Genomic DNA, 21,536 nt, shown 5'->3' with positions numbered 1-21,536 from the left:
GTAAATGGATATGTTTTTCACCACAGTTTTCAAACCTAAATGTGTATTCACAAGTAAAGAGTTAGTACTCCTTTTTAAGGTTTTGTTTAAAGTATTAGCAAAAAAAAAAAAAAAAGGAAAAAAGTCATTTCAACTAGGTTATAACTTTAACTACATTTTAATAATGAAGGAATGGTTTAATGACATTTCCTAGTTCAAATTACATGTACTCCTAGATGGTGGTAATTAGAATCTTAGCTGACTTTCTTAGATGTTTATGCCCTTGACACTTAGGTGAGTTTTGCATTTCTTTTAAAATAAGGATTTGGTGAGTGAAAAATTGAAGAACCAACAGATGAACAATGATCTCGAAAAATTAACTCATGAGCTTGAGAAGATAGGGTTAAATAAGGAGCGACTCTTACATGATGAGCAAAGTACTGATGACAGGTGAGTACTAAGTCTACTTGGCAAATGGTTGAAATTTTTTTTTTTGCTCATACATTAGTTCTTTCTGTACTAGCTATAGAAAACATTTATATATTTCACCGTATTTCTGGTTCCTTTCTTCCCTTAAAGAAAGTTCTGTTGCCAGGTGCAGTGGCCCACGCCTGTAATCCCAGCACTTGGGGAGGCTGAGACGGGCAGATCACCTGAGGTAGGGAGTTTGAGATCAGCCTGACCAACATGGAGAAACCCCGTCTTTATTAAAAATACAAAAAAAATTAGCCGGGCATGGTGGTGCATGCCTGTAATTCCAGCTACTCAGGAGGCTGAGGCAGGAGAATCGCTTGAACCAGGGAGGTGGAGGTTGTGGTGAGCTGAGATTGTGCCATTGCACTCCAGCCTGGGCAACAAGAGCAAAACTCCATCTCAAAAAAAAAAAAAAAAAAATTCTGTAAGGAGAAAAAGAGGAATCATAGACAATCTAATATAGATATAAGAAAACAAAAAACTAAAATGTTACTATATAAATACATTTGTAAAATAGGAAAACAGGATGCCACCCAGGTAGCAGAAGATCAGAGGCTATAATTGTCTGTGAAAACAGAGTAAGACTAACAACAAACAAAAAAAAAAGCAAGTTATTTTTTATTTGAATCATGTGCTTAAATATCTCTGTTCTTTCGTTTATTTGCCAAAATGTTGACTTAAATGGAGGAAAAGTATGAAACAAAGGAAAAGCAACTGAGGTATAAAAATAATGTGGAAAACTAAAGCCTTAAAAGCTGGATAAAGAATTAACTCCTATGCCGTTTAATTTAAAAAATGATCAATATAGGTTTAAAGAAAATATGTATTCTCTCATGGTAATTACAATCTATCAAACAGAGTTAATCTGATTTTCAAGTAGTCTATTATTTAGCATCCAGTCAGCTCCATGAATCCAGCTGGAATAGAAGTTGTATATTGTTAAGAATATTATTTTATGTAGACTAGATTTTCATTCAATTTTTGTAATTATATAGTTTATATTTTATCTACTCATTACTGTTCCAATATTTATATTCTGTATTAAATGTATATTGGAAAAATTAATGGTGATTACATAGGATTTGTTTATGTAATTTTCAGAATGTTCAAAGTAAATAGGATAGATTGATACTTAAAAAGTTAGTTGTGTAATAACAAAAAAATATAATTTGAGGCATTTAGCAATCAGTTCAAGTCAAGCAATGATTATTAATTGTACAGATATTTCATGAGGAAATATTTTTATTTGAATTAATCAGATAGTTAAATGCAGATTTTGTTGACTGTCTTTTAATATAGATACTGAATATGCATCTCCACTTTATTCAAACAGATTTATTACCTACTATATGTAAGACACTGTACTGCATGTTCTTTGCAAAAGAAAAAGTAGAATACACCCTATAGTGCTAATTGACCCTATTATAAATTTATGAACCTAGCTCTGGGTGGACCCTTCGTACAATTTGGCTCCTCTTCCCAAACCTTAATTCATACAGTTAGCCGATGTTAATTGAGCTCCTTATCTGCTGATGATCTAGCATCAAAGTAGTAATAATGTTGCAACTGAATCTTAAAAAATGATGGAGGTTTACAAGGTGGGAACAGTGGGGAAGGGCATTCCATGTAGACAAAAGCATTTGTATAAAAGCACAAAAGTATGCTGAGCAATTTTTAGAGTATATGAAAGATGGATTACAAAAAGGATGAATTTGGAAGCACAGAGACAGGCTAGGAAGTTATTATAATAGTCTAGGCAACATGTGATGGTATTCATTATTTCCACATGTTTATTTACATAATGAATTAGGCATGGAGATAAGGGTATATGTTGAACTAAAGCTTTTTGGAAATAGAAAGTGGCTTGAACTACTAAACCAGCTTCTTTCTCAGCCAGGAAGTTAGTCTTTATGTCACAAAAAAAAACCCAGAAGCTCACAGACATAAATTCCTTTAATGTGCCATTCCCTCTACCTTGGGATTTACATATATCAGTCTCAAATGATGTCCCTAATTCCTTTATTAATCTAAGTTTCCCATCTTTCTTTTTTTTTAGTCGGAGTTTTGCTCTTGTCACCCAGGTTGGAGTGTGGTGGCACAATCTCAGCTCACTGCAACCTCCACCTCCGAGGTTCAAGTGATTCTCCTGCCTGAGCCTCCCAAGTAGCTGGGATTACAGGCATGCACCACCATGCCTGGCTAATTTTGCATTTTTACTGGCCAGGCTTATCTCGAACTCCTGACCCTAGGATCCACCCACCTTGGCCTCCGAAAGTGCTGGTATTACAGACATGAGCCACCATGCCCGGCCTAACTTTCCCATCTTTCTAATTCATGTTATTCTCTCTGAATTTTTTTGAAGGTACAATTATTATTAAGATACTTATTCTTGCCATCAAGGAGTATATAGTTTAGTTTTGGAATTGAATGTATAAGTAGATAAATTTAAAAGCAACAAAATAAATTTAGTAGGCCGGGCATGGTGGCTCATGCCTGTAATCCCAGCACTTTGGGAGGCTGAGGCGGGCAGATCACTTGAGGTCAGGAGTTCAAGACCAGCCTGGCCATCATGGTGAAACCCTGTCTCTACTACAAATACAAAAAATTAGCCAGGTGTGGTGGTGCACACCTGTAATCTCAGCTACTCAGGAGGCTGAGAAACAAGAATCACTTGAGCCTGAGAGGCAGAGATTGCAGTGGCCTGAGATCGCGCCATTGCACTCCAGCCTGGGCAACAGAGTGAGACTCTGTCTCTAAATAAATAAAGTGGTAGAGTTGTAAACAGAGGTGATCACTCTTATCTTTTCTCTTTTAATACCTCTTTGTCTTCTGTCTTCTCTTTCAATATGGTTTTTTACAGGATTATGTTTTCAGGCCTCTTATCCATTCATTCTGTATGCTGAGCATTCCCATTCATCATCTCACCTGAGATCCTTTTTTCTTCTCTGTTTACTGTATGTTTCTATCATGATAGACCAGAAGCAACTCAGACGTCACCAATTCAACATACCCAAAATCAGATGCAGTAAATGATTTTTAAATGTTTGTTGACTCGAGCCAATACCAAAATTAATGAGATTTGTTCTCTGTATTCAATGACATTAAAATCTGATTGAGAAGAAAATATTTACATAAAAATTAATTCTAGTAAAACAATGTGGTGAAACTCTCATATATATACTTTAGGTTTTTATTTAGTTTTGTCGTCAGGGTCTTCGGGTTTAAGAAATGGATCATAAATATTGGTTTATGATACACTCTGAATTGTGTTCATACACCATCCTTTTTGTGAAAAAAGTATTTATTAATATTCATTTATCTACCATTCAGAAAGATAATAGCAATACTGACAGTCACATCCATCACCCTCTTGCCACTCTGTCACGAGTATCCTATGCCATAAGTATGTCATTTTTTTTTTTTTACTGTAACTACTCTGTACCCTGAGATAAAGAGTCTTCATTGCCGGGCGTGGTGGCTCATGTCTGTAATCCCAGCACTTTGGGAGGCTGAGGTGGGCAGATCACCTGAGATCGGGAGTTCGAGACCAGCCTGATCAACATGGTGAAACCCCCATCTCTACTAAAAATACAAAATTAGCTGGGCGTGGTGGCACATGCCTGTAATCCCAGCTACTAGGGAGGCTGAGGCAGGAGAATTGCTTGAACACGGGAAGCGGAGGTTGCGGTGAGCCAAGATCGTGCCATTGCACTGCAGCCTGGGCTACAAGAGCGAAACTCCGTCTCAAAAAAAAAAAAAAAAAGAAAAAAGAGTCTTCATTAATAAAAAGGATATTTTGATTTTGGGACTTTGATCTTTGGGATTCCTTGAGAATTAATTATTGCTTTTGATAATCTAAGCCATAATCTGGAGCTCTGTTCACTCAATGATTTTGTTGCTTCATTACCAGGGTTAGTTTTAAAGGGAGAGTGGGGCAGTAAGAAGAGGATAATTTCATTTGCCTCTTTAACAAAAAGGCTTTTATAAGACCCATTTGTGGCATGAATATTTGTGGTCATAAATTATCTTTAAAAATAATTTTCTGACCTCCAATGATGAACTATATTACTTTGTACTTGGATAGTAGGTATAAACTTTTGGAATCAAAATTAGAATCCACTCTTAAGAAGTCTCTTGAAATAAAAGAAGAAAAAATTGCTGCTTTAGAAGCTCGATTAGAAGAATCCACGAATTATAACCAGCAATTGCGCCAAGAACTTAAAACAGTAAGTGATTTTCTTGGAAAGAATTTTAAGGATCATTTATTATATAAATATTTGGACAGAAAAATATAAAGTAGAAAATAAAAATATAAACATTTTATTGATATTTAGTCTATTTCTTCCTTTTTCATAAACTTGAGAGTATTCTTAAACAGATCTCTGTCATATGAATATGGTATAGCTTATTCAGTGCTATTTCATGTGTGTAATATCCTGCCTGCTGTTAGGGATATATCAGAAGTGTGTGGGTGGAATGAGGAAGAGGCAGGCTTATTTTATTGGGAAAAGCTCTCATTGTGATACTGACATTTCACTCTGTCGCTCTTTCCTATCGAGGATCCAGGGGAAATTCTGCTAAGCAAAATATGAGTGTGAGGATACCAAGTTAGAGGAAAATCATATGTGTGTTATATAAGACAGCACCTGATCTCATAAATTTGAGGTCTTTTCTAGATCTGTTTTTCTTGTGATACTTGAAAGTATTCAGTGAAGTAAGTAAGCAAGGCAGAGGCAACTGTTTATTTTCCCTAAGGAAGTAAATCAAAATATAAGGGACTTTCCCATTCCACAGGGCTAGTAGACGGTAGATTGGTAGAGTCATGTTCTGGTTTATTCACCCTTTTATCATCTCTGCAGTGCCACCAGGAGTGGTCTCAAGGTTAACTAAACACTTAAGACTGATAAGATTACTGTAGGCTACATTTAGAATCACTCTACTCAGAACACTATAAGAAATACAAATAGATAGCAGGGCAGTGTCAGTCCATCCTCTTCATGTAGTTGTCTGAGAATCATCTTCCCACCAGACGGTTTTGGTATAAGATGAGATTCACATTGGGTGTGTGCGGGAGCTTTCATGGCTTTGAATCCATATGCTCATAGCAGTCATTACCTCTTGGAGCAACTCCAAAGGTATGGATTTACGATCCCCACAGTGCACATACCAATTATGAGAGTTGCTGTACTCAGAGAAGTTCAGAGATAGGGCTGTCTATTGGTCTTTAAAGTTCTCCTGAATAGTCATTTTTTTCAATAAGCAATATTATCTAGTAACATAGAATGTTCCAATTTTTTTTCCACTATTTGCTGACACCATTATTGCTGCTATTTGTCACAGACATTGCCATCGAACATACATTGTTACAGAATAAGTTTTACTTATTTTTCATCCAGACATTCTCAGAGCCAGAGAATAAATTTTAGAACTGTGTCTGGTTAACTAAAGGGATTATTAAGAACAAAAGAAAACAAAAAAAAACACATTAACCTGCTTTTTGTCCTGAATTTTTTACCCCATTAGCAGTATCACTGAGTTGCAAAGAAAATCAACTTCATGAAGCTACTCAACCAGAAGATTAGTGGGTTTGGGTGTGAGTTGCATACGTGTGTTTCATGTAGATATTTAAAATGCCACCATTAGGCCGGGTGTGGTGGTTCATGCCTCTAATCCCAGCACTTTGGGAGGCCGAGGCAGGCAGATCTTTTTAGGTTGGGAGTTCAAGACCAGCCTTGCCAACATGGTGAAACCCTGTCTCTACTAAAAATACAAAAATTAGCCAGGCGTGGTGGTGGGCACCTGTAATCCCAGCTAGCTACCCAGGAGGCTGAGGCAGGAGAATCGCTTGAATCCAGGAGGCAGAGGTTGCAGTGAGCTGAGATCATGCCACTGCACTCCAGTCTGGGTGACAGAGTGAGACCCCATCTCAAAAAAAAGCCATCATTGACTTCCACTTTCAGCTATTTGGACATAACTGTTATGGACTAGCTTCCTGCTATGTATTCAACTGAATTTATATTGTATAAACTTTTAAGAGGTATTCACTTTAAGGTAGACTGTGAAAGTTAAATACGAATAGTATAAGGGTTAAAGTAACCACCAAATTAGTATGACAAAGAGATATAGGTAATATGACCAAAAAAGGGAGATAAAATGGACTCATAAAAAATAAATCCAGGCTAGGCACAGTGGCTCATCTCTGTAATCCCAGCACTTTGGAAGGCTGAGGTCGGCAAGATCACTTGAGCACAGGGGTTTGAGACCAGCCTGCGCAACATAGGGAGATCCTGTCTCTTAAAAAAAATCCAAAAGGCAAAAAAAAAAGAAGAAACAGGGAAGAAAGTACAGATTGAACAAACAGAAAACAAATAGTAAGATGGCAGTTTTAAACCGAAGTATGGCAATAACTATATTAGATATAAAAGGTCTAAACACCTCAGTTAAAAGACAGATTAATAAATTAGACAAAAAGATAAGACCCATCTATACGCTACCTATCAAATCTTGATGGAAAATGATATAGCATTCCAGCACTAATCAAAAAATTGCTAGATTGGCTATATTAATGTTAGACAAAGTAAATTTTAGTGCAGTAAATAGCACCAGAGCTAAGTAGTTCATTGCATAATTATAAAGGGGTCATTCCAGCACAAAGATAACAAGGTTAAATGTTTATGCACCTAATAACAGAGGTACACCTAGTAACAGAGCTGCAAAATACATGAAGCAAATATCTGTAGAATTACATGGAGAAAAACAAATCCACAATTACAGTTAGAGAGTTTAATACTCATCTCTCAATAATTGGAGAATAAGTAGAAAGAACTTCATCTACCAGATAAAGGGCTTCTATAAACAGCCTATAGACTAATCACTTTCCCCCTTTAATCAGGAAGAATACAAAGATTTTGCTCTCACTGTTTCTATTAAATGCTGTACTGGTGATCCTAATCAGTATACTAAGATAAGAAGAAATGAAAGGCATACAGATTTGAAAGGAAGAAGTAAAAATGTCTTTCTTCACCTGTGACATGACTATATTTACAGAAAACCCTGAGGAATTCACAGAAAAATCTCTACAGCTAAGGTGAACTAATCAATGTCACAGGATAAAACTCAATATATAAAAATCTATTTTATTTCTCCATATTAGCAATGAAAGATTGAAAAATGAAATGTAAAAAAACACCATTTATAATACCATGAAATACTTATGGATGAATTTAAGGAAATGTGTGCAAGAACTCTGCACTAGAAACACCAAAGGAATACCTCAGTAAATGGAGATAAGAACCATGTTCATGAATTGGAAGACTCAATATTGTTAAAATGGCAGATTTCCCCAGATTAATCTCTTCATTCAACATAATCCCAATTAAAATCCCAACAGGCAGATTAACAAGATGATTCTAAAATTTATATGGAAATATTGATCAAATATTGGTGAAAATTGGGAGCAACTGGAACTGTCATGCATACTGATGCAAATATAAGATGTTATAACTAATTTAGCAGGCAGTATGGCAGTATCTCAAAAAGTCCTTGCCCGTGGCCAGGCATGGTAGCTCATGCCTGTAATCCCAGCACTTTGGGAAGCTGAGGCAGGTGGATCACTTGAGGCCAGGAGTTCAAGACGAGCCTGGCCAACATGGCGAAACGATGTCTCTACTAAAAATACAAAAATTAGCTGGGCTTTGTGGCACACACCTGTAGTCCCAGCTACTCAGGAGGCTGAGCCACGAGAATCACTTGAACCCAGGAGGTGGAGGTTGCAGTGAGCTGAAATTGCGCCACTGCACTCCAGCCTGGGCAACAGAGCGAGACTCTATCTCAAGAAAAAAAAAAAGAAAAAGAAAAGAAAAGAAAAGGAAGGTGATAATGCTACTTCTCTTTACTCAAGGAAAATGAAAACATAGATAAATGAATTTTTATAACAGCTTCATTCATCATCATAAAAAAAACTGTATATAATGACCAAAAGAAACAAATTGCTGATGAACTCAACACATGGATAAAGCTTAGAAATATACTCAGAAACACACACACACACACACACACACACACAGATTATATACACTCCGATTGTATTTGTGTGAAAGTTTAGTATAAGCAGAATTTTTGTGAAAGAAATGAAAACAGTGGTTGCCTGGTGCAGTGATCTTTCTAGAGTGATGGAAGTGTTCTGTCATGTTGATACATGGGTTATATAGGTGTTTGCCATTCTCAAAATTACCGAATTACACTTAAAATCTGTACATTAGCAACTTCATGCAAATTATAACTCTGTTTTTAAAGATGACGTTATCTTTGGGAACTTGAAAATTTAAATTCATAACATAATTCGCAATATTTTAAATTTTAATTAAACTGACAATTTTTTAATTAGCTCTAAATTACTTTGTTACAATGATTTATCTAGACTCTGAATATAAAGATTTTGATTAATGATACATAATCATTTTTAATACTTACTTGAAAGAACAATGGGTTTAAAATGAGAAGCCTTCAGCCGGGCGCAGTGGCTCACACCTGTAATCCCAGCACTTGGGGAGGCCAAGGTAGGCGGATAGCTTGAGGTCAGGAGTTCAAGACCAGCCTGGGCAACATGGTGAAACTTCGTCTCTACTAAAAATGCAAAACTTAGCCAGGCATGGTGGCACACACCTGTAATCCCAGCTACTCGGGAGACTGAGGCAGGAGAATGGTTTGAACCTGGGTGGTGGAGATTGCAGGGTGCCAAGATCGCACCACTGCACTCCAGCCTGGGTGACAGAGTGAGACTATGTCTCAAAAAAATAATATAAAATGAGAGGATTCGAGTTTTATTCTCAGCTCCCCTTCTTAATAACTGCATATGTTTATAGCCTTTCTAAGCCTAGAATAAGGACCTCGTGGGAAATTCATGTAAAATAGAGACTAGAAATGATGCCACTCATCTATTGTTATTAGTGTGTTAAAAGTAAAAACAAAACAAAACCCAGAAACTAGGATCATAGGGTACCCATTAGATTTCTTGCGAAACTTGACATTACATTCTATCTTGGCATCTTTTTAGTCTCACCTCATTATTTTCTAACTCATTGGTAGCAATATTAATTGTTGAGTCATAGGCTTTCTTAAATTGTGCATTAGATGTTGAACTATAAAACATTTCTATCCTTGCCTTAATGCAAAGGTTGGGGTTAACTTGAAATTTATTATAAGAATCTCCTAGGATAAACTAGTGCTTCAAGATAGTTTAATAATTCAAGATAAGAAGAATAATATTAAATTTAATTTGAAGAGAAAGAGTTATTAAGTTAAATCTGGCAAATTTGGTCATGTATGATGAGCAAGTTGTTAATAGCAATCCAAGGATATATCTTATCCAGGATTTTCTAGTGTGATTATAATCTACTTTAAGAGAGCCAACTCAGAACTAAAAAATCCTGAATACGATATATCCTTAAAATTAATAAAGTGTCAAATCTTTGTGCTTTACATAAGACATCTCTGAAATTTCTAAATTGGTTTATAGATAGCTGTAAAAAGAATTGTTAGTCATTAGGAACATATCTATATCCACTGTTATCCAGGGGCACTTGCACGAAAAACTATAGGATTTGACATTACTATTAGTCTGGCACATCAGCAGAGTATGTTTTATATTTCTAGGAGGAAAGGATTTGCAATTTAAAAAAGCATAAATCATATATATTATTCATCACATGTAAAAGTAAATTGCCTCTCATATTCACCAGATCAGCCCAGAGTCAAATTAATTGTGAGAAGTGAAACTGTGGTGATTTTGTTCTCTCCCCATTAAAATATTTTAAATAAAATTTTAGGTGAAAAAGAATTACGAAGCTCTCAAACAGAGACAAGATGAGGAAAGGATGGTACAGAGCTCTCCTCCAATATCTGGTGAAGACAACAAATGGGAGCGAGAAAGTCAAGAAACGACTAGAGAACTTCTGAAAGTTAAAGACAGATTAATTGAAGTAGAAAGAAATGTAAGTATTTTTTAATTTTAGTAGAAATAGTTTTTTTTTAGAAATAGAGGATCACTGGATATATTTATCTTAGATACATTTTCTAATATTTAAACAATTGATGGCACTTAATAAGAAAATTCTAGTCATATAGTCCTTTTTCTATTTGTTCCTACCTCAGGGGCCTTTCTTTTTGCTTCTCCTGCCTGGAACATATGACGGGCTTCCCTCAGCGTTTGGGTGGCATATCATATGTCCTGCAGAAGGTCTTCTCTGACTCCTTCCCCCAGTAAAGTTGTTATCCCTGACAAACTATTCACTATCGTTCCATTGCTTTAGTTTTTTCATAGCACCTTTCACAGTGAAATTAAATTTTGTATTCATTTATGAAAGCAGGTAATTTGTCTTTCTTTTTATTACCACTGTGGCTTTACTATCTAGAATAGTGCCTGGTAGGTAGTAGACACTTAACAAATATTTGCTAAATTAGTTCAATATATACTTGACAGTAAACAACAAGCAAACAAACTGAACAACAAATATCCTTCAAAAGATGAATAAACTTCAGGAACTTACACAATAACAAGTAAAATAGTTGTGGTGGTGGTTTTTTTTTTTTTTAATTTAACACAAAAATAGTACCTTTAATTAAAAACTAAGCAATAAAACCAAAAAGTAATCCCCACACCATGATTTCTACTTTCTCATTCAAAAAGAATCACTATAAACAGTTTATCTTCCTAGAAAATTTTTTTGTCATTTATATGTATGTAGAAGTATATTTCTTTTACAAATTTATACCTGTGGGATCATGCTATACAAAATTCCTATTTGCATTTTCAGTTAATATTATCTTGGAGATCTCCCAATTTTAGCAGATGTATGTGTATTTCATTTTGTTTAATGACTACCTATTATCCCATAGTGTGAATGTTACCATAATTTACTTAAATAAATCTCACATTTCTGGACATTTAGGTTTTTTTTTTTTTTTTTCTTTTTTTGAGACAGAGTCTCACTTTGTTGCCCAGGCTAGAGTGCAGTGGCGTGATCTTGGCTCACTGCCAGCTCCGCCTCCCAGGTTCACACCATTCTCCTGCCTCAGCCTCCTGAGTAGCTGGGACTACAGGCACCCGCCACCACGCCCGGCTAATTTTTTGTATTTTTAGTAGAGACAGGGTTTCACCATGTTAGTTAGGATGGTCTCGATGTCCTGACCTCATAATCCGCCCACCTTGGCCTCCAAAAGTGCTGGGATTACAGGCATGAGCCACCGCGCCTGGCCCATTTAGGTTATTTTTAAACATGCTCATAGAATGCTAAATTCCTGACAGTGAAATTGCAAGGCCAAAGGATATATACGTGTGTCTGTGTGTGTGTGTGTGTGTGTGTGTGTATTTAATCGATTTTTTCTATTAGTTTTTAAAAATTCCATCAATTATCTTTTTTTTTTTTTTTTTCTTTTCTGAGACAGGGTCTCACTCATCTCCCAGGCTGGAATGCAGTGGCGAGATCATAGCTCACTGAAGCCTCATCCTCCCGGGCTCAAGTGATCCTCTTGCCTCAGCCTCCCAACTAGCTGGGAGCACAAGTGCACACCACCACACCCAGCGAATTTTTGTATTTTTTTGTAGAGATGGGGTCTCACTATGTTGCCCAGACTGGTCTCGAACTCCTGGCCTCAAGTGATCTGCTCTCCTCAGCCTCCCAAAGTGCTGGGATTGCAGTTGTGAGTCACCACACCCAACCTAAAAATCACATCAATTTTCAGTCCCACTAAGAGAGTATACCTATCTTTCCATATTAACTTTGGATAGTACCTAGTGCTTTAATTTTTCTTAAAGCAATAGGAGAAAATATTTTCATGGGCACATTTAAAATTATGAGTTAGGTATTACACATCTTTCATATATTGGCCATTTATAAATGCCTATTTTTAATCAGTGATATATATACCTAAATTGCTTGGATTCATAATTACATTTTAGAAAATTGAGCTGGCATATAAAGTTCTGTAAGGTGAATCTTTTTTTCTTGTAGACTTCCTTTATAAATTCTCATTGGAAAAAAATTACTTCATATCATATTTTAGATAATGGGGTTATAAAGACGGTTAGCCATATAATAGGCTGGTAATTTTTGTGTGTTTGCCAGTATTATATTTGCTAACTTATTTCTTTTCCATTGTAAATTTTTTCCTGCTCTAAGATACCCTCTCAGCTATCTCTTCTATTCATTATAGACTATAGGAATTTTTTTTATTCCCAAAGATACCTGGAATAATCGGTAGAGCTTGTACAATTTAGTTTCTAAAGTGCTAAACTACAATAGTATTTCACATATATATGTGAAAAATGGTTCACCTCTTTGTGCTGAGATGGTATATAAATACATCAGTACTATCAGTATTCCTTTTTATTTTTTCTAGTATACATTTTTTCATCCTTTCTATTTGAACAAATGAACAAAAGAGAAGTATAAAATCATAACCCATCTTAAAGCATTTTGTTTCCTCAGCTTCAATTTTATGGTATAATATGTGGGTCAAATCCTGACCTGCCTTTTACACAGTGACATGCAGTGTATATAACATAAAGCCAATAAAATTAATGTTATATTTACATATTGATATGATAAGAGTGATCTATTGTGATTCAGTTAACTTTCTATGCATACTGCAGGGTAGACCAATTATGTACCTTTTATACATTAAAGTTTTATTTCTGTCTTCTGGAGGGTTCTTTGTTTATACTTTGCTGTTGCTGATTTTTTATGAAATTTAATTTAGAAATAATCCTGAAAATATTAATGACAAGTATTTTAAAATATAATAATCATTGATTCGGATAGTAATTCATTTGTTTAGCTATAAAATTGAAATATGGCCTTAGGTACTGGAAAAACTGAAAATTGTATGTTTTGTTTGGAAATGCTCCAGGAGTCTTATAAAGTTGAAATAGAGTTTTAATTAGTGTTTTATATCGTGAGAAAAATAAGAAAATATCTGCGTTAGGTCTGTTGTGGACTGCAAATTGTAAACAAATGGTTAAGATTGTTCCTGTAAACCTGCTTCCCTTTGAAATATTTGTGTTTGGAATATACTTAGTTTTGCACTATCTCTGGGACCACCACTCACTTAGGTATATATTTGCCTTTGGGTAAATTAGAAAAGATAGACCTCCATGGTTGGACACAGCCCCATTTATTCTGGGCATTCTGGGAACCTTCAAGCAGTATTAAAACCATACAACTGACAATTCCTTTCTAGTTTTTGTGTTAATAAATATATTTAGAATGGGATATTTTATTTTTAGGATATTATAGTGCAGACAAGACACAGGCACAATATTAAGGTTTTAGTATCATTGCCTTCTTTCTGATAAACGTCTGTTTACAATTTGGGATGGGGGAAATGTTTTGGTTTTTCTTCTCTTTTAAGATTGTTGGGGCTTTTATGGATTATAATGCTAATAAATACTCATTGTATAAAATTCAGTATATTATAGAAATATGTTTGATGTTGCCATTATTGTTAATATGTTTGGTTTTGGTTTTTGTTTTTTAAGAATGCTACACTGCAAGCAGAGAAGCAAGCGTTGAAAACTCAACTGAAGCAACTTGAGACACAGAACAATAATTTGCAGGCTCAGATTCTTGCACTTCAGAGGCAGACAGTGTCATTACAAGAACAGAATACCACTCTTCAAACACAGAATGCCAAGCTTCAGGTTGTAATTTAATATTTTGGGAATATGCAACCAAACTCTTGAATTATGCTATTAAAATAAGGGAGGGTAAACATGGAAACATTGTTTCTTAGTGAATGAACGTAGAGATAAATGAAAATATTTTTATTTAGTGCCATGCCAAACTTTCACACATCAATTTTTAAAATGTCAAAGCCTTTAAATATTAATAAATTCAGTCAATACATCTAAATAAAGATAAATTATATTTATGGTCTTTCTACCATTTCATTAAGTCGATTGTAATAAATTAGGTAGAAACCCTTGCTTTAGAGTATGATTGCAGCATACTATTCCTTATTTCATTTGTATAGCTTTTTTTGTCAGTTTAGTTACCGAAAAGCAGGACAACATGAGAATTTTGTCTTTAGACCTCCCCTAAGTTCAAAAGATCCATCTTTCACTTAACACCGCCAGTGTCTTTTCAAACAGAACAATCAGGTGGGGAAAAGTTCAACTCTGAAACCTCTTAAAGAGCAGTAACAAGTTCCCTCTCCGAATCAAAGAATTCTTTCTGTAACCCTTTTCTTTGATACTGATTTTGATTAACATCAACACTTTGATAAAGAAAATATTTATTTAATTTGGACTCTTGAAAAATTTCTAAAAGTAATTTTTCACTTCTATCAACTTCTATCACCAAATTCTAGAAATGATAAACTAGCACTTCAAATTCTATACATTTTCATTTGTAATATAATACAAATGGTTGCTAATCACCTTCATTTAAAATAAATTCAACCCAAAACATACAATACATATATATATCTATATATACACACATACATATGTATACATATGTACATATGTATGTGTGTATTATAACACTTCCAAAAATCAAAATTAAATGATAGCCCTATTCTTTGGGAAGCTAAAATCCACATCTTCCCAGTATAATATAAATTTGTCTGCTGTGATTCATTTAGAGCTTTCTTTAATTAACATTGTAATCTCGTATTTTGAAAAAGAACATGAAGTATTTTTCTTATGTCTGATAACAATATGTATTCTTATAGGTTGAAAATTCCACCCTTAATTCCCAAAGTACCTCACTCATGAACCAGAATGCCCAACTCCTAATCCAGCAGTCTTCCTTAGAAAATGAAAATGAATCTGTAATCAAAGAGCGAGAAGACCTAAAATCTCTCTATGATTCTCTGATCAAAGATCATGAAAAGCTGGAACTTCTTCATGAACGTCAGGCTTCAGAGTATGAATCTCTTATCTCCAAACATGGAACTCTGAAGTCTGCCCACAAAAATCTTGAGGTGGAACATAGAGACCTTGAAGACCGGTAATTTATTATATTTTGTTGTACTGTGAATTTAAAACGAATTTTCTTCAAGTAGTATAATAAATTTTATATATTAAACACATCTAATGTTAGTTTACATAGGAAATTTATATAAATTTACATGTGTTTTAAATAATATTAATTACTCATTTCCTTCATTTCTAAAATTTCTTTTTTGTAAATATTATAAACCAAATGCCTTTTTTCCCCCTAGTTACAATCAGTTATTAAAACAGAAAGGACAATTGGAAGATTTGGAAAAAATGCTCAAAGTAGAACAGGAAAAAATGCTGCTTGAAAATAAAAACCATGAAACAGTAGCTGCAGAATACAAGAAACTTTGTGGTGAAAATGATAGGTAATAAATATATGTTATATATAACAAACATTTTATATAGAAAGTATATACATATATATGTGTGTATATATATTTTTTAAAATTATTATTTCTTACAGCCAAAATATATACTGCCCCTTTGTAGTACCAAGCATAGTTTGAATTTGGAATTTTAAAAAATAGAATAGGCTGGGTGCCGTGGCTCACACCCATAATTCCAGCACTTTGGGAGGCTGAGGCAGGTAGATCACCTGAGGTCAGGAGTTCGAGACCAGCCTGACCAACATGGTGAAAACCCATCTCTACTAAAAATACAAAAATTAGCCAGGCATGGTGGTGTGCACCTGTAGTCCCAGCTACTTGGGTGGGCGAGACAGGAGAATTGCTTAAACCTGAGAGGCGAAGGTTGCAGTGAGTCGAGATCACGCCACTGCACTCCAGTCTGGGCAACAGAGTAAGACTCCATCTCCAAATAAAAAAAAAAAAAGAGAGAGAGAGAGATAGGATCTTACTCTGTTGCCCAAGCTGAAGTTCAGTAGCATGATCATAGCTTACTGCAATGTCAAACTCCTATGCTTAAGCAATCCTCCCACCTTAGCCCCTCAGGTAGCTGGGACTGCTGGCACACACCACCATGCCTAGCTAATTTTTAATTTTTTTATTTTAATATTTAGTTTTTGTAGAAATAGGGTCTCCTGTGATCCCCACGGTTGCTCACAAACTCCTGGCCTCAAGTGATCCTCCTGCTTCTACCTCCTAAAAAGCTGGGATTACAGACATGGACCATCAATAACCAGCCAATACTTTCTTATTAATACTTGAAACTTTGAGTACCTATACTTCAACATATTTAAAGACTAAAAAATTCTTTTCCCAGTGTGGAGATGGTTGGATGAAAAAAGGAAATTAAAAATTATTTTCAAGGGAAAGGTACTCAGAATTTTAAAAAATCTAGTTTTTACAGAATAGAAACTGATTTTTGATAAGTTTATTGACTTGTAAAACAGTCTTTTATTCTAAGTATGCCTTAATGTTATTTATATCATTTCATATTGTATAAATTACACCAGAAGCTATTAAGATAATCTAATTATATTTCTATGATTTCTAATTATAGGCTGAATCATACCTATAGTCAACTTTTAAAAGAGACTGAAGTTTTACAAACTGACCATAAAAATTTGAAAAGTCTTCTGAATAATTCCAAACTGGAACAAACAAGATTAGAAGCTGAATTTTCAAAGCTAAAGGAACAATACCAACAATTGGATATTACATCAACCAAGCTGAATAACCAGTGTGAGGTGAGCTTAAAAAGTTTAATCACTGTTTCCTTCATTTAGACACCAAGACATGCCTAAGAAATAAATGACTAGATTACAATGACAATACTAGTATATATTTAGTGGCATATATCTAAAAGAATTTGGTCTAGGATCATTGAAACTTACACGTAATTCAGAACAACTTCCCATATCATTAATTACAATATTTTAAAAATTGTTAGCTTAAACTTATGTCCAGATTCTTTGAAAATTGTAGAATTATTCATTTAATGAAAAAATGTTTACACCTGGCATGAAATTATAAACCAATAGAAAAATTAGTTGGAAACAACATATAATTAATTACCCAACAAAGCTCAGAAAGTAATTCATTCTACCTATGATTTATAAAAGTCTAAATAAATTGTAGGATGGTATACCTCCAGAATGGTAGAGTGAGAAATGTGGCAAATCAACTCCTTAAGAAACAATAAAATTGGACAGAACTGTTAAAAACAACCATGTTAGGACTCTAGAACCCAACAAGGGCATATAGCAAATTGAGAAGCATTTATTAAAGCAAAACTATTCAACCCTGGGAAGGAACTGTGGTTGTCTGAGGCATTTTATCTTGGGGCTCCTCCCATTCCTCTTCTTCTTCCCTGGTTCCTATGCCTCGTAGTTTTGACAGAGTACAGGGCAAGCTGTGAAAACCAGCAACTTTTCTACTGGAGAAAACTGACTTGATTTGGAACAGAGCATAGAAAAGCCCCATGCCTGGGAGAGCTGTCAAAGGTCAGCTCTTAGATAGCCTGAGGTTGAAATATTGGTTGGGGCAAGTAACACACCAGTAAACCAGTCAAAAATTAAAGGATTTTCAAGAAATGAGTCAGCCTCAGTGGGTCTTCATAAGATCCCACATGTCACTGGTGGTCCAGAAAACTGTTCAAGAAAGACCAGAGATGGCCCTAGCTATCTGTGCATCCCTGGCTAATTCTCACAACTTGGGTCAAATGTTAATTATTGGCTGAGGGCTAAGTCATATAATGACGTGATTTAGTGGAGGTGGAAAAAACTAATCTATAGTATAAAAGGTTGAGATAGTAGTTAACCTTGGTGGGAAGGGATAGTGGTTGGAAGATAGCACAGGTGTTTCTGGAATACAATTAATGTTCTGTTTCTTGATCCAGGTGCTAGTTTAACATATATGTTTACTTTGTGATAATTCATGGAGCTCTATATACACTTAAAATTTGTTCTTGGACCAGGCACGATGGCTCATGCCTGTAATCCCAGCACTTTGGGAAGCCGAGGCGGGTGGATCACCTGAGGTCAGGATTTCGAGACCAACCTAGCCAACATGGTGAAAACCCGACTCTACCAAATATACAAAAATTAGCCAGGTGTGGTGGCACATGCCTGTAATCCCAGCTACTCGGGAGGCTGAGGCAGGAGAATCGCTTGAACTTGGGGGACAGAGGTTGCAGTGAGCCGAGATCGCGCCACTTCCCTCTAGCCTGGGCGAAAGAGCGAAACTCCATCTAACAAACAAACAAAAAAAATTGTTCTCTTTATATATGCTTTATCAGTTGTCTATTGACACTAATGATGCTCTTTAACAACGAGAGAACCTTAGTGGTAATAGACAGTAAACATTTCTTTTTGCCTAATGAGTCTGAGTTTGCTGAGCATCTATGCTAATCTACTCACTGATGTATGGGCCAGGGGTTTGCTCCTGCATCTGTAATTAGCTGGCATGTATGCTGAGGGCTGGCTGGTCTATGGTGGCCTCAGTGGGATAACCCTTCTCTGTTCCATGTGGTCTCTCCATCCTCCAGCAGGGCTCTGAGAGTCTGAGTGGAAGTCCACAAGCAACTTGAGGCCTAGGCGTGGAACTGTTACACCATCACTTCCACCTCTTTCTCTTTGCCAAAAGCATTCCAAATTCAAGAAGAGGGGAAATAGATTCCACTTCTTTATGGGAAAAGTGAGAAGTCACATTGCAAGAGGGCATAGGTACAGGGAAGAAAATAAATGCATTCAGTTTTTTAATGAATCTACCACGTTATGTTTCAATTTAACAACATACAGATAAATAAAACCAACATAGTATGATAGTCACAGTTACAGATCTAGATGGTTGTTTATGATTATAGTATAATTCTCCCTGATTTTCTCTACCTTTTGAAATTTTTCAAAATGTTTATTTTTTGGGGGGGGCAGGGGGGTGGTGTAGGCAGGGCGGGTATGTGTTACTTGCTTTTGCTTTTTTAATACAGATCTCTGGGCCTCTGGGCTCTACTCGAGACCTGCTGAATTTGAATGCTGGGGCCCACAAATCTACTCTCCAAGGGATGCCAAATTTTTAGAATCACTACTTTGGGCCTTCTGAACTTCTGTTTGAACCTCTGGCCTAGCTAAGGCATATTTCCAGTTTCTACTAACTGCGTAGAAAAGGCCCAATGCTGCTGGCAGCCCACCTACTAGTAATGCCAGCTGTTAATAACAACTGTTAACTAAATTACCCGATTTCCCTTGATCAAGCTACAAAAACTATACGCAGCCTTTTAAGGTTTCTTGAAAACAGTGGATGGATGCCGGGCACGGTGGCTCACGCCTGTAATCCCAGTACTTTGGGAGGCTGAGGTGGGCGGATCACCTGAGGTTGGGAGTTCGAGAGCAGCCTGACCAACATGGAGAAACCCCATCTTTACTAAAAATACAAAACTAGCTGGGTGTGGTGGCGCATGCCTGTAATCCTAGCTGCTGGGGAAGCTGAGACAGAATAGCTTGAAACTGGGAGGCGAAGGTTGCAGTGAGCCAAAATCGTGCTATTGCACTCCAGCCTGGGCAACAGGAGCGAAACTTTGTCTCAAAAAAAAGAAAACAGTAGATGGGGAAATTATGAGACATACTAAGTACTTAATGTGTGCTATACACATGCTACTAGATACTTTACATACACTAATTAATCCTTGCAACAGTCTTGTTGGGTGGGAGCTATCCTCATTTCATAGATCTGAGAACTAACTTGTCTAATATTTCATAGAAATAAAATATTAGATATTTGAATCTAGCTTTTGGACTATACTATAAGTTAAACAGTTTTAAAGACAGAAAGCAGTGTTTGGGGAGTTAGATAATATATTGTATATTAGACCCAGTGTTTGTGAAAATTAAGAAAATATGTATATATAGAGAGAGAGAGCATGTAACCCAGTGTTGTAGGTGTCATCACTAAAATAATCACGCTCTGATAAAAGTACAATCATCTAATTGTTCAAACAGTGGAACAATTAAATCTTTGTGTAGTACTTCATATTTTTCAGTTGATTTATGTTAAATGTAAATGTTGATTTTTTTTTTTAATGTTTGTGTTTGAACAGTTGCTAAGCCAACTTAAAGGAAATTTAGAAGAAGAAAATCGACATCTACTAGATCAAATTCAGACATTAATGCTACAGAACAGAACACTTTTGGAGCAGAATATGGAAAGCAAGGATCTTTTTCATGTTGAACAAAGACAGTACATGTAGGTACCAAATAATTTTGCACTCTGAAATATGTTACTCATGATTTTATCATTGCCATACCCAGTGGCAGAGAAAATTCATGCTAATTTTTACTGATTTTCAACAAATATTTTTGAGTGCTTATATTCCAGGCACTATCCTAATAATCAGAAATACTAACATGAAAACACATGAATCTTGCTCTTAAAGAATTAGTAATATAAAGTGAGAAATACAAATAAACATTTAAATACAGTAATTCTATAATGGAAGTATATGTAGGAGGCCATAGAAATATAGCACATATAGGGGCAGGAGTATCTTAGTCTGGGAGAGGCAAGGTGAACTTTCCAAAGATGAGACTTGAGTGGAGACTTATAGGTTCCATAGGAATTTGCTTGAAGAGGCATGCCAGCCCAGGAGAGCTGCAATACAAAGTCATGGAGGTGTGATGAAAGTATGTTGTGGTGTGGTGTAGGACCTAAAAATTAATTGTTCTTTCTGGAGCAAAATTGAGGAAAGGAGGGGTGCAATAGAGAAGTGGCTAAACAGTCAGGACTCAGTTTACAAAGGTTGTTCTATGCCATACCAAGGAGTTGAGATCAAGCTGCAAGACGTGTGAAAGAGAATTGACAGGGCTTAATTATTGGTAAGTTGTGTCTCCAGAAAGTTAAACAATCTGTTAAGACTCACATTTGGGCCTGTGCAGCCCAGTGGGTAGTCTTTGTATTACTACCCGATGATTCATCTTTACTCAATACATCTCTTCTCTTTGCCCCACAAATGAGAAGCACCACAGTATAATAGAAATAGCACAGATGTTGAAATCAGACAGCTTCTAATTCATGTCCCAATTCATCCACTCACGATGTGACCACAGTCAAGTCATTTCTTTGATCATTAGTTTCTTCTTCTCTAAAATAGAGATGACACTTACTTTCTAGATTATTCAAGGAGT

General features: G+C 35.7%; 1 protein-coding gene across 9 annotated transcripts in view; it reads left to right on the top strand.

Annotated features, from left to right (window-relative positions):
* The window catches only part of CCDC88A (coiled-coil domain containing 88A), a 134,398-nt gene that overhangs the window by 88,598 nt on the left and 24,264 nt on the right, over positions 1 to 21,536 (top strand). For 8 of the 9 annotated variants that reach the window (XM_030826988.1, XM_030826987.1, XM_030826986.1 and 5 more), the window contains 8 exons: positions 302 to 429; positions 4,538 to 4,679; positions 10,281 to 10,445; positions 13,991 to 14,152; positions 15,187 to 15,464; positions 15,679 to 15,822; positions 16,919 to 17,105; positions 20,453 to 20,598. In XM_030826988.1, the coding sequence (XP_030682848.1) occupies positions 302 to 429; positions 4,538 to 4,679; positions 10,281 to 10,445; positions 13,991 to 14,152; positions 15,187 to 15,464; positions 15,679 to 15,822; positions 16,919 to 17,105; positions 20,453 to 20,598 (1,352 nt within the window). The remainder of the gene's footprint in view (positions 1 to 301; positions 430 to 4,537; positions 4,680 to 10,280; positions 10,446 to 13,990; positions 14,153 to 15,186; positions 15,465 to 15,678; positions 15,823 to 16,918; positions 17,106 to 20,452; positions 20,599 to 21,536) is intronic. The other variant, XM_003262394.2, reaches the window with a different exon arrangement.

This window comes from Nomascus leucogenys, chromosome 14, assembly GCF_006542625.1.
Source record: "Nomascus leucogenys isolate Asia chromosome 14, Asia_NLE_v1, whole genome shotgun sequence".
Classification (NCBI taxonomy): domain Eukaryota; kingdom Metazoa; phylum Chordata; class Mammalia; order Primates; family Hylobatidae; genus Nomascus; species Nomascus leucogenys.
Note: the sequence above shows the minus strand (reverse complement) of the source record. Positions and strands in the feature narration are given on the sequence as shown.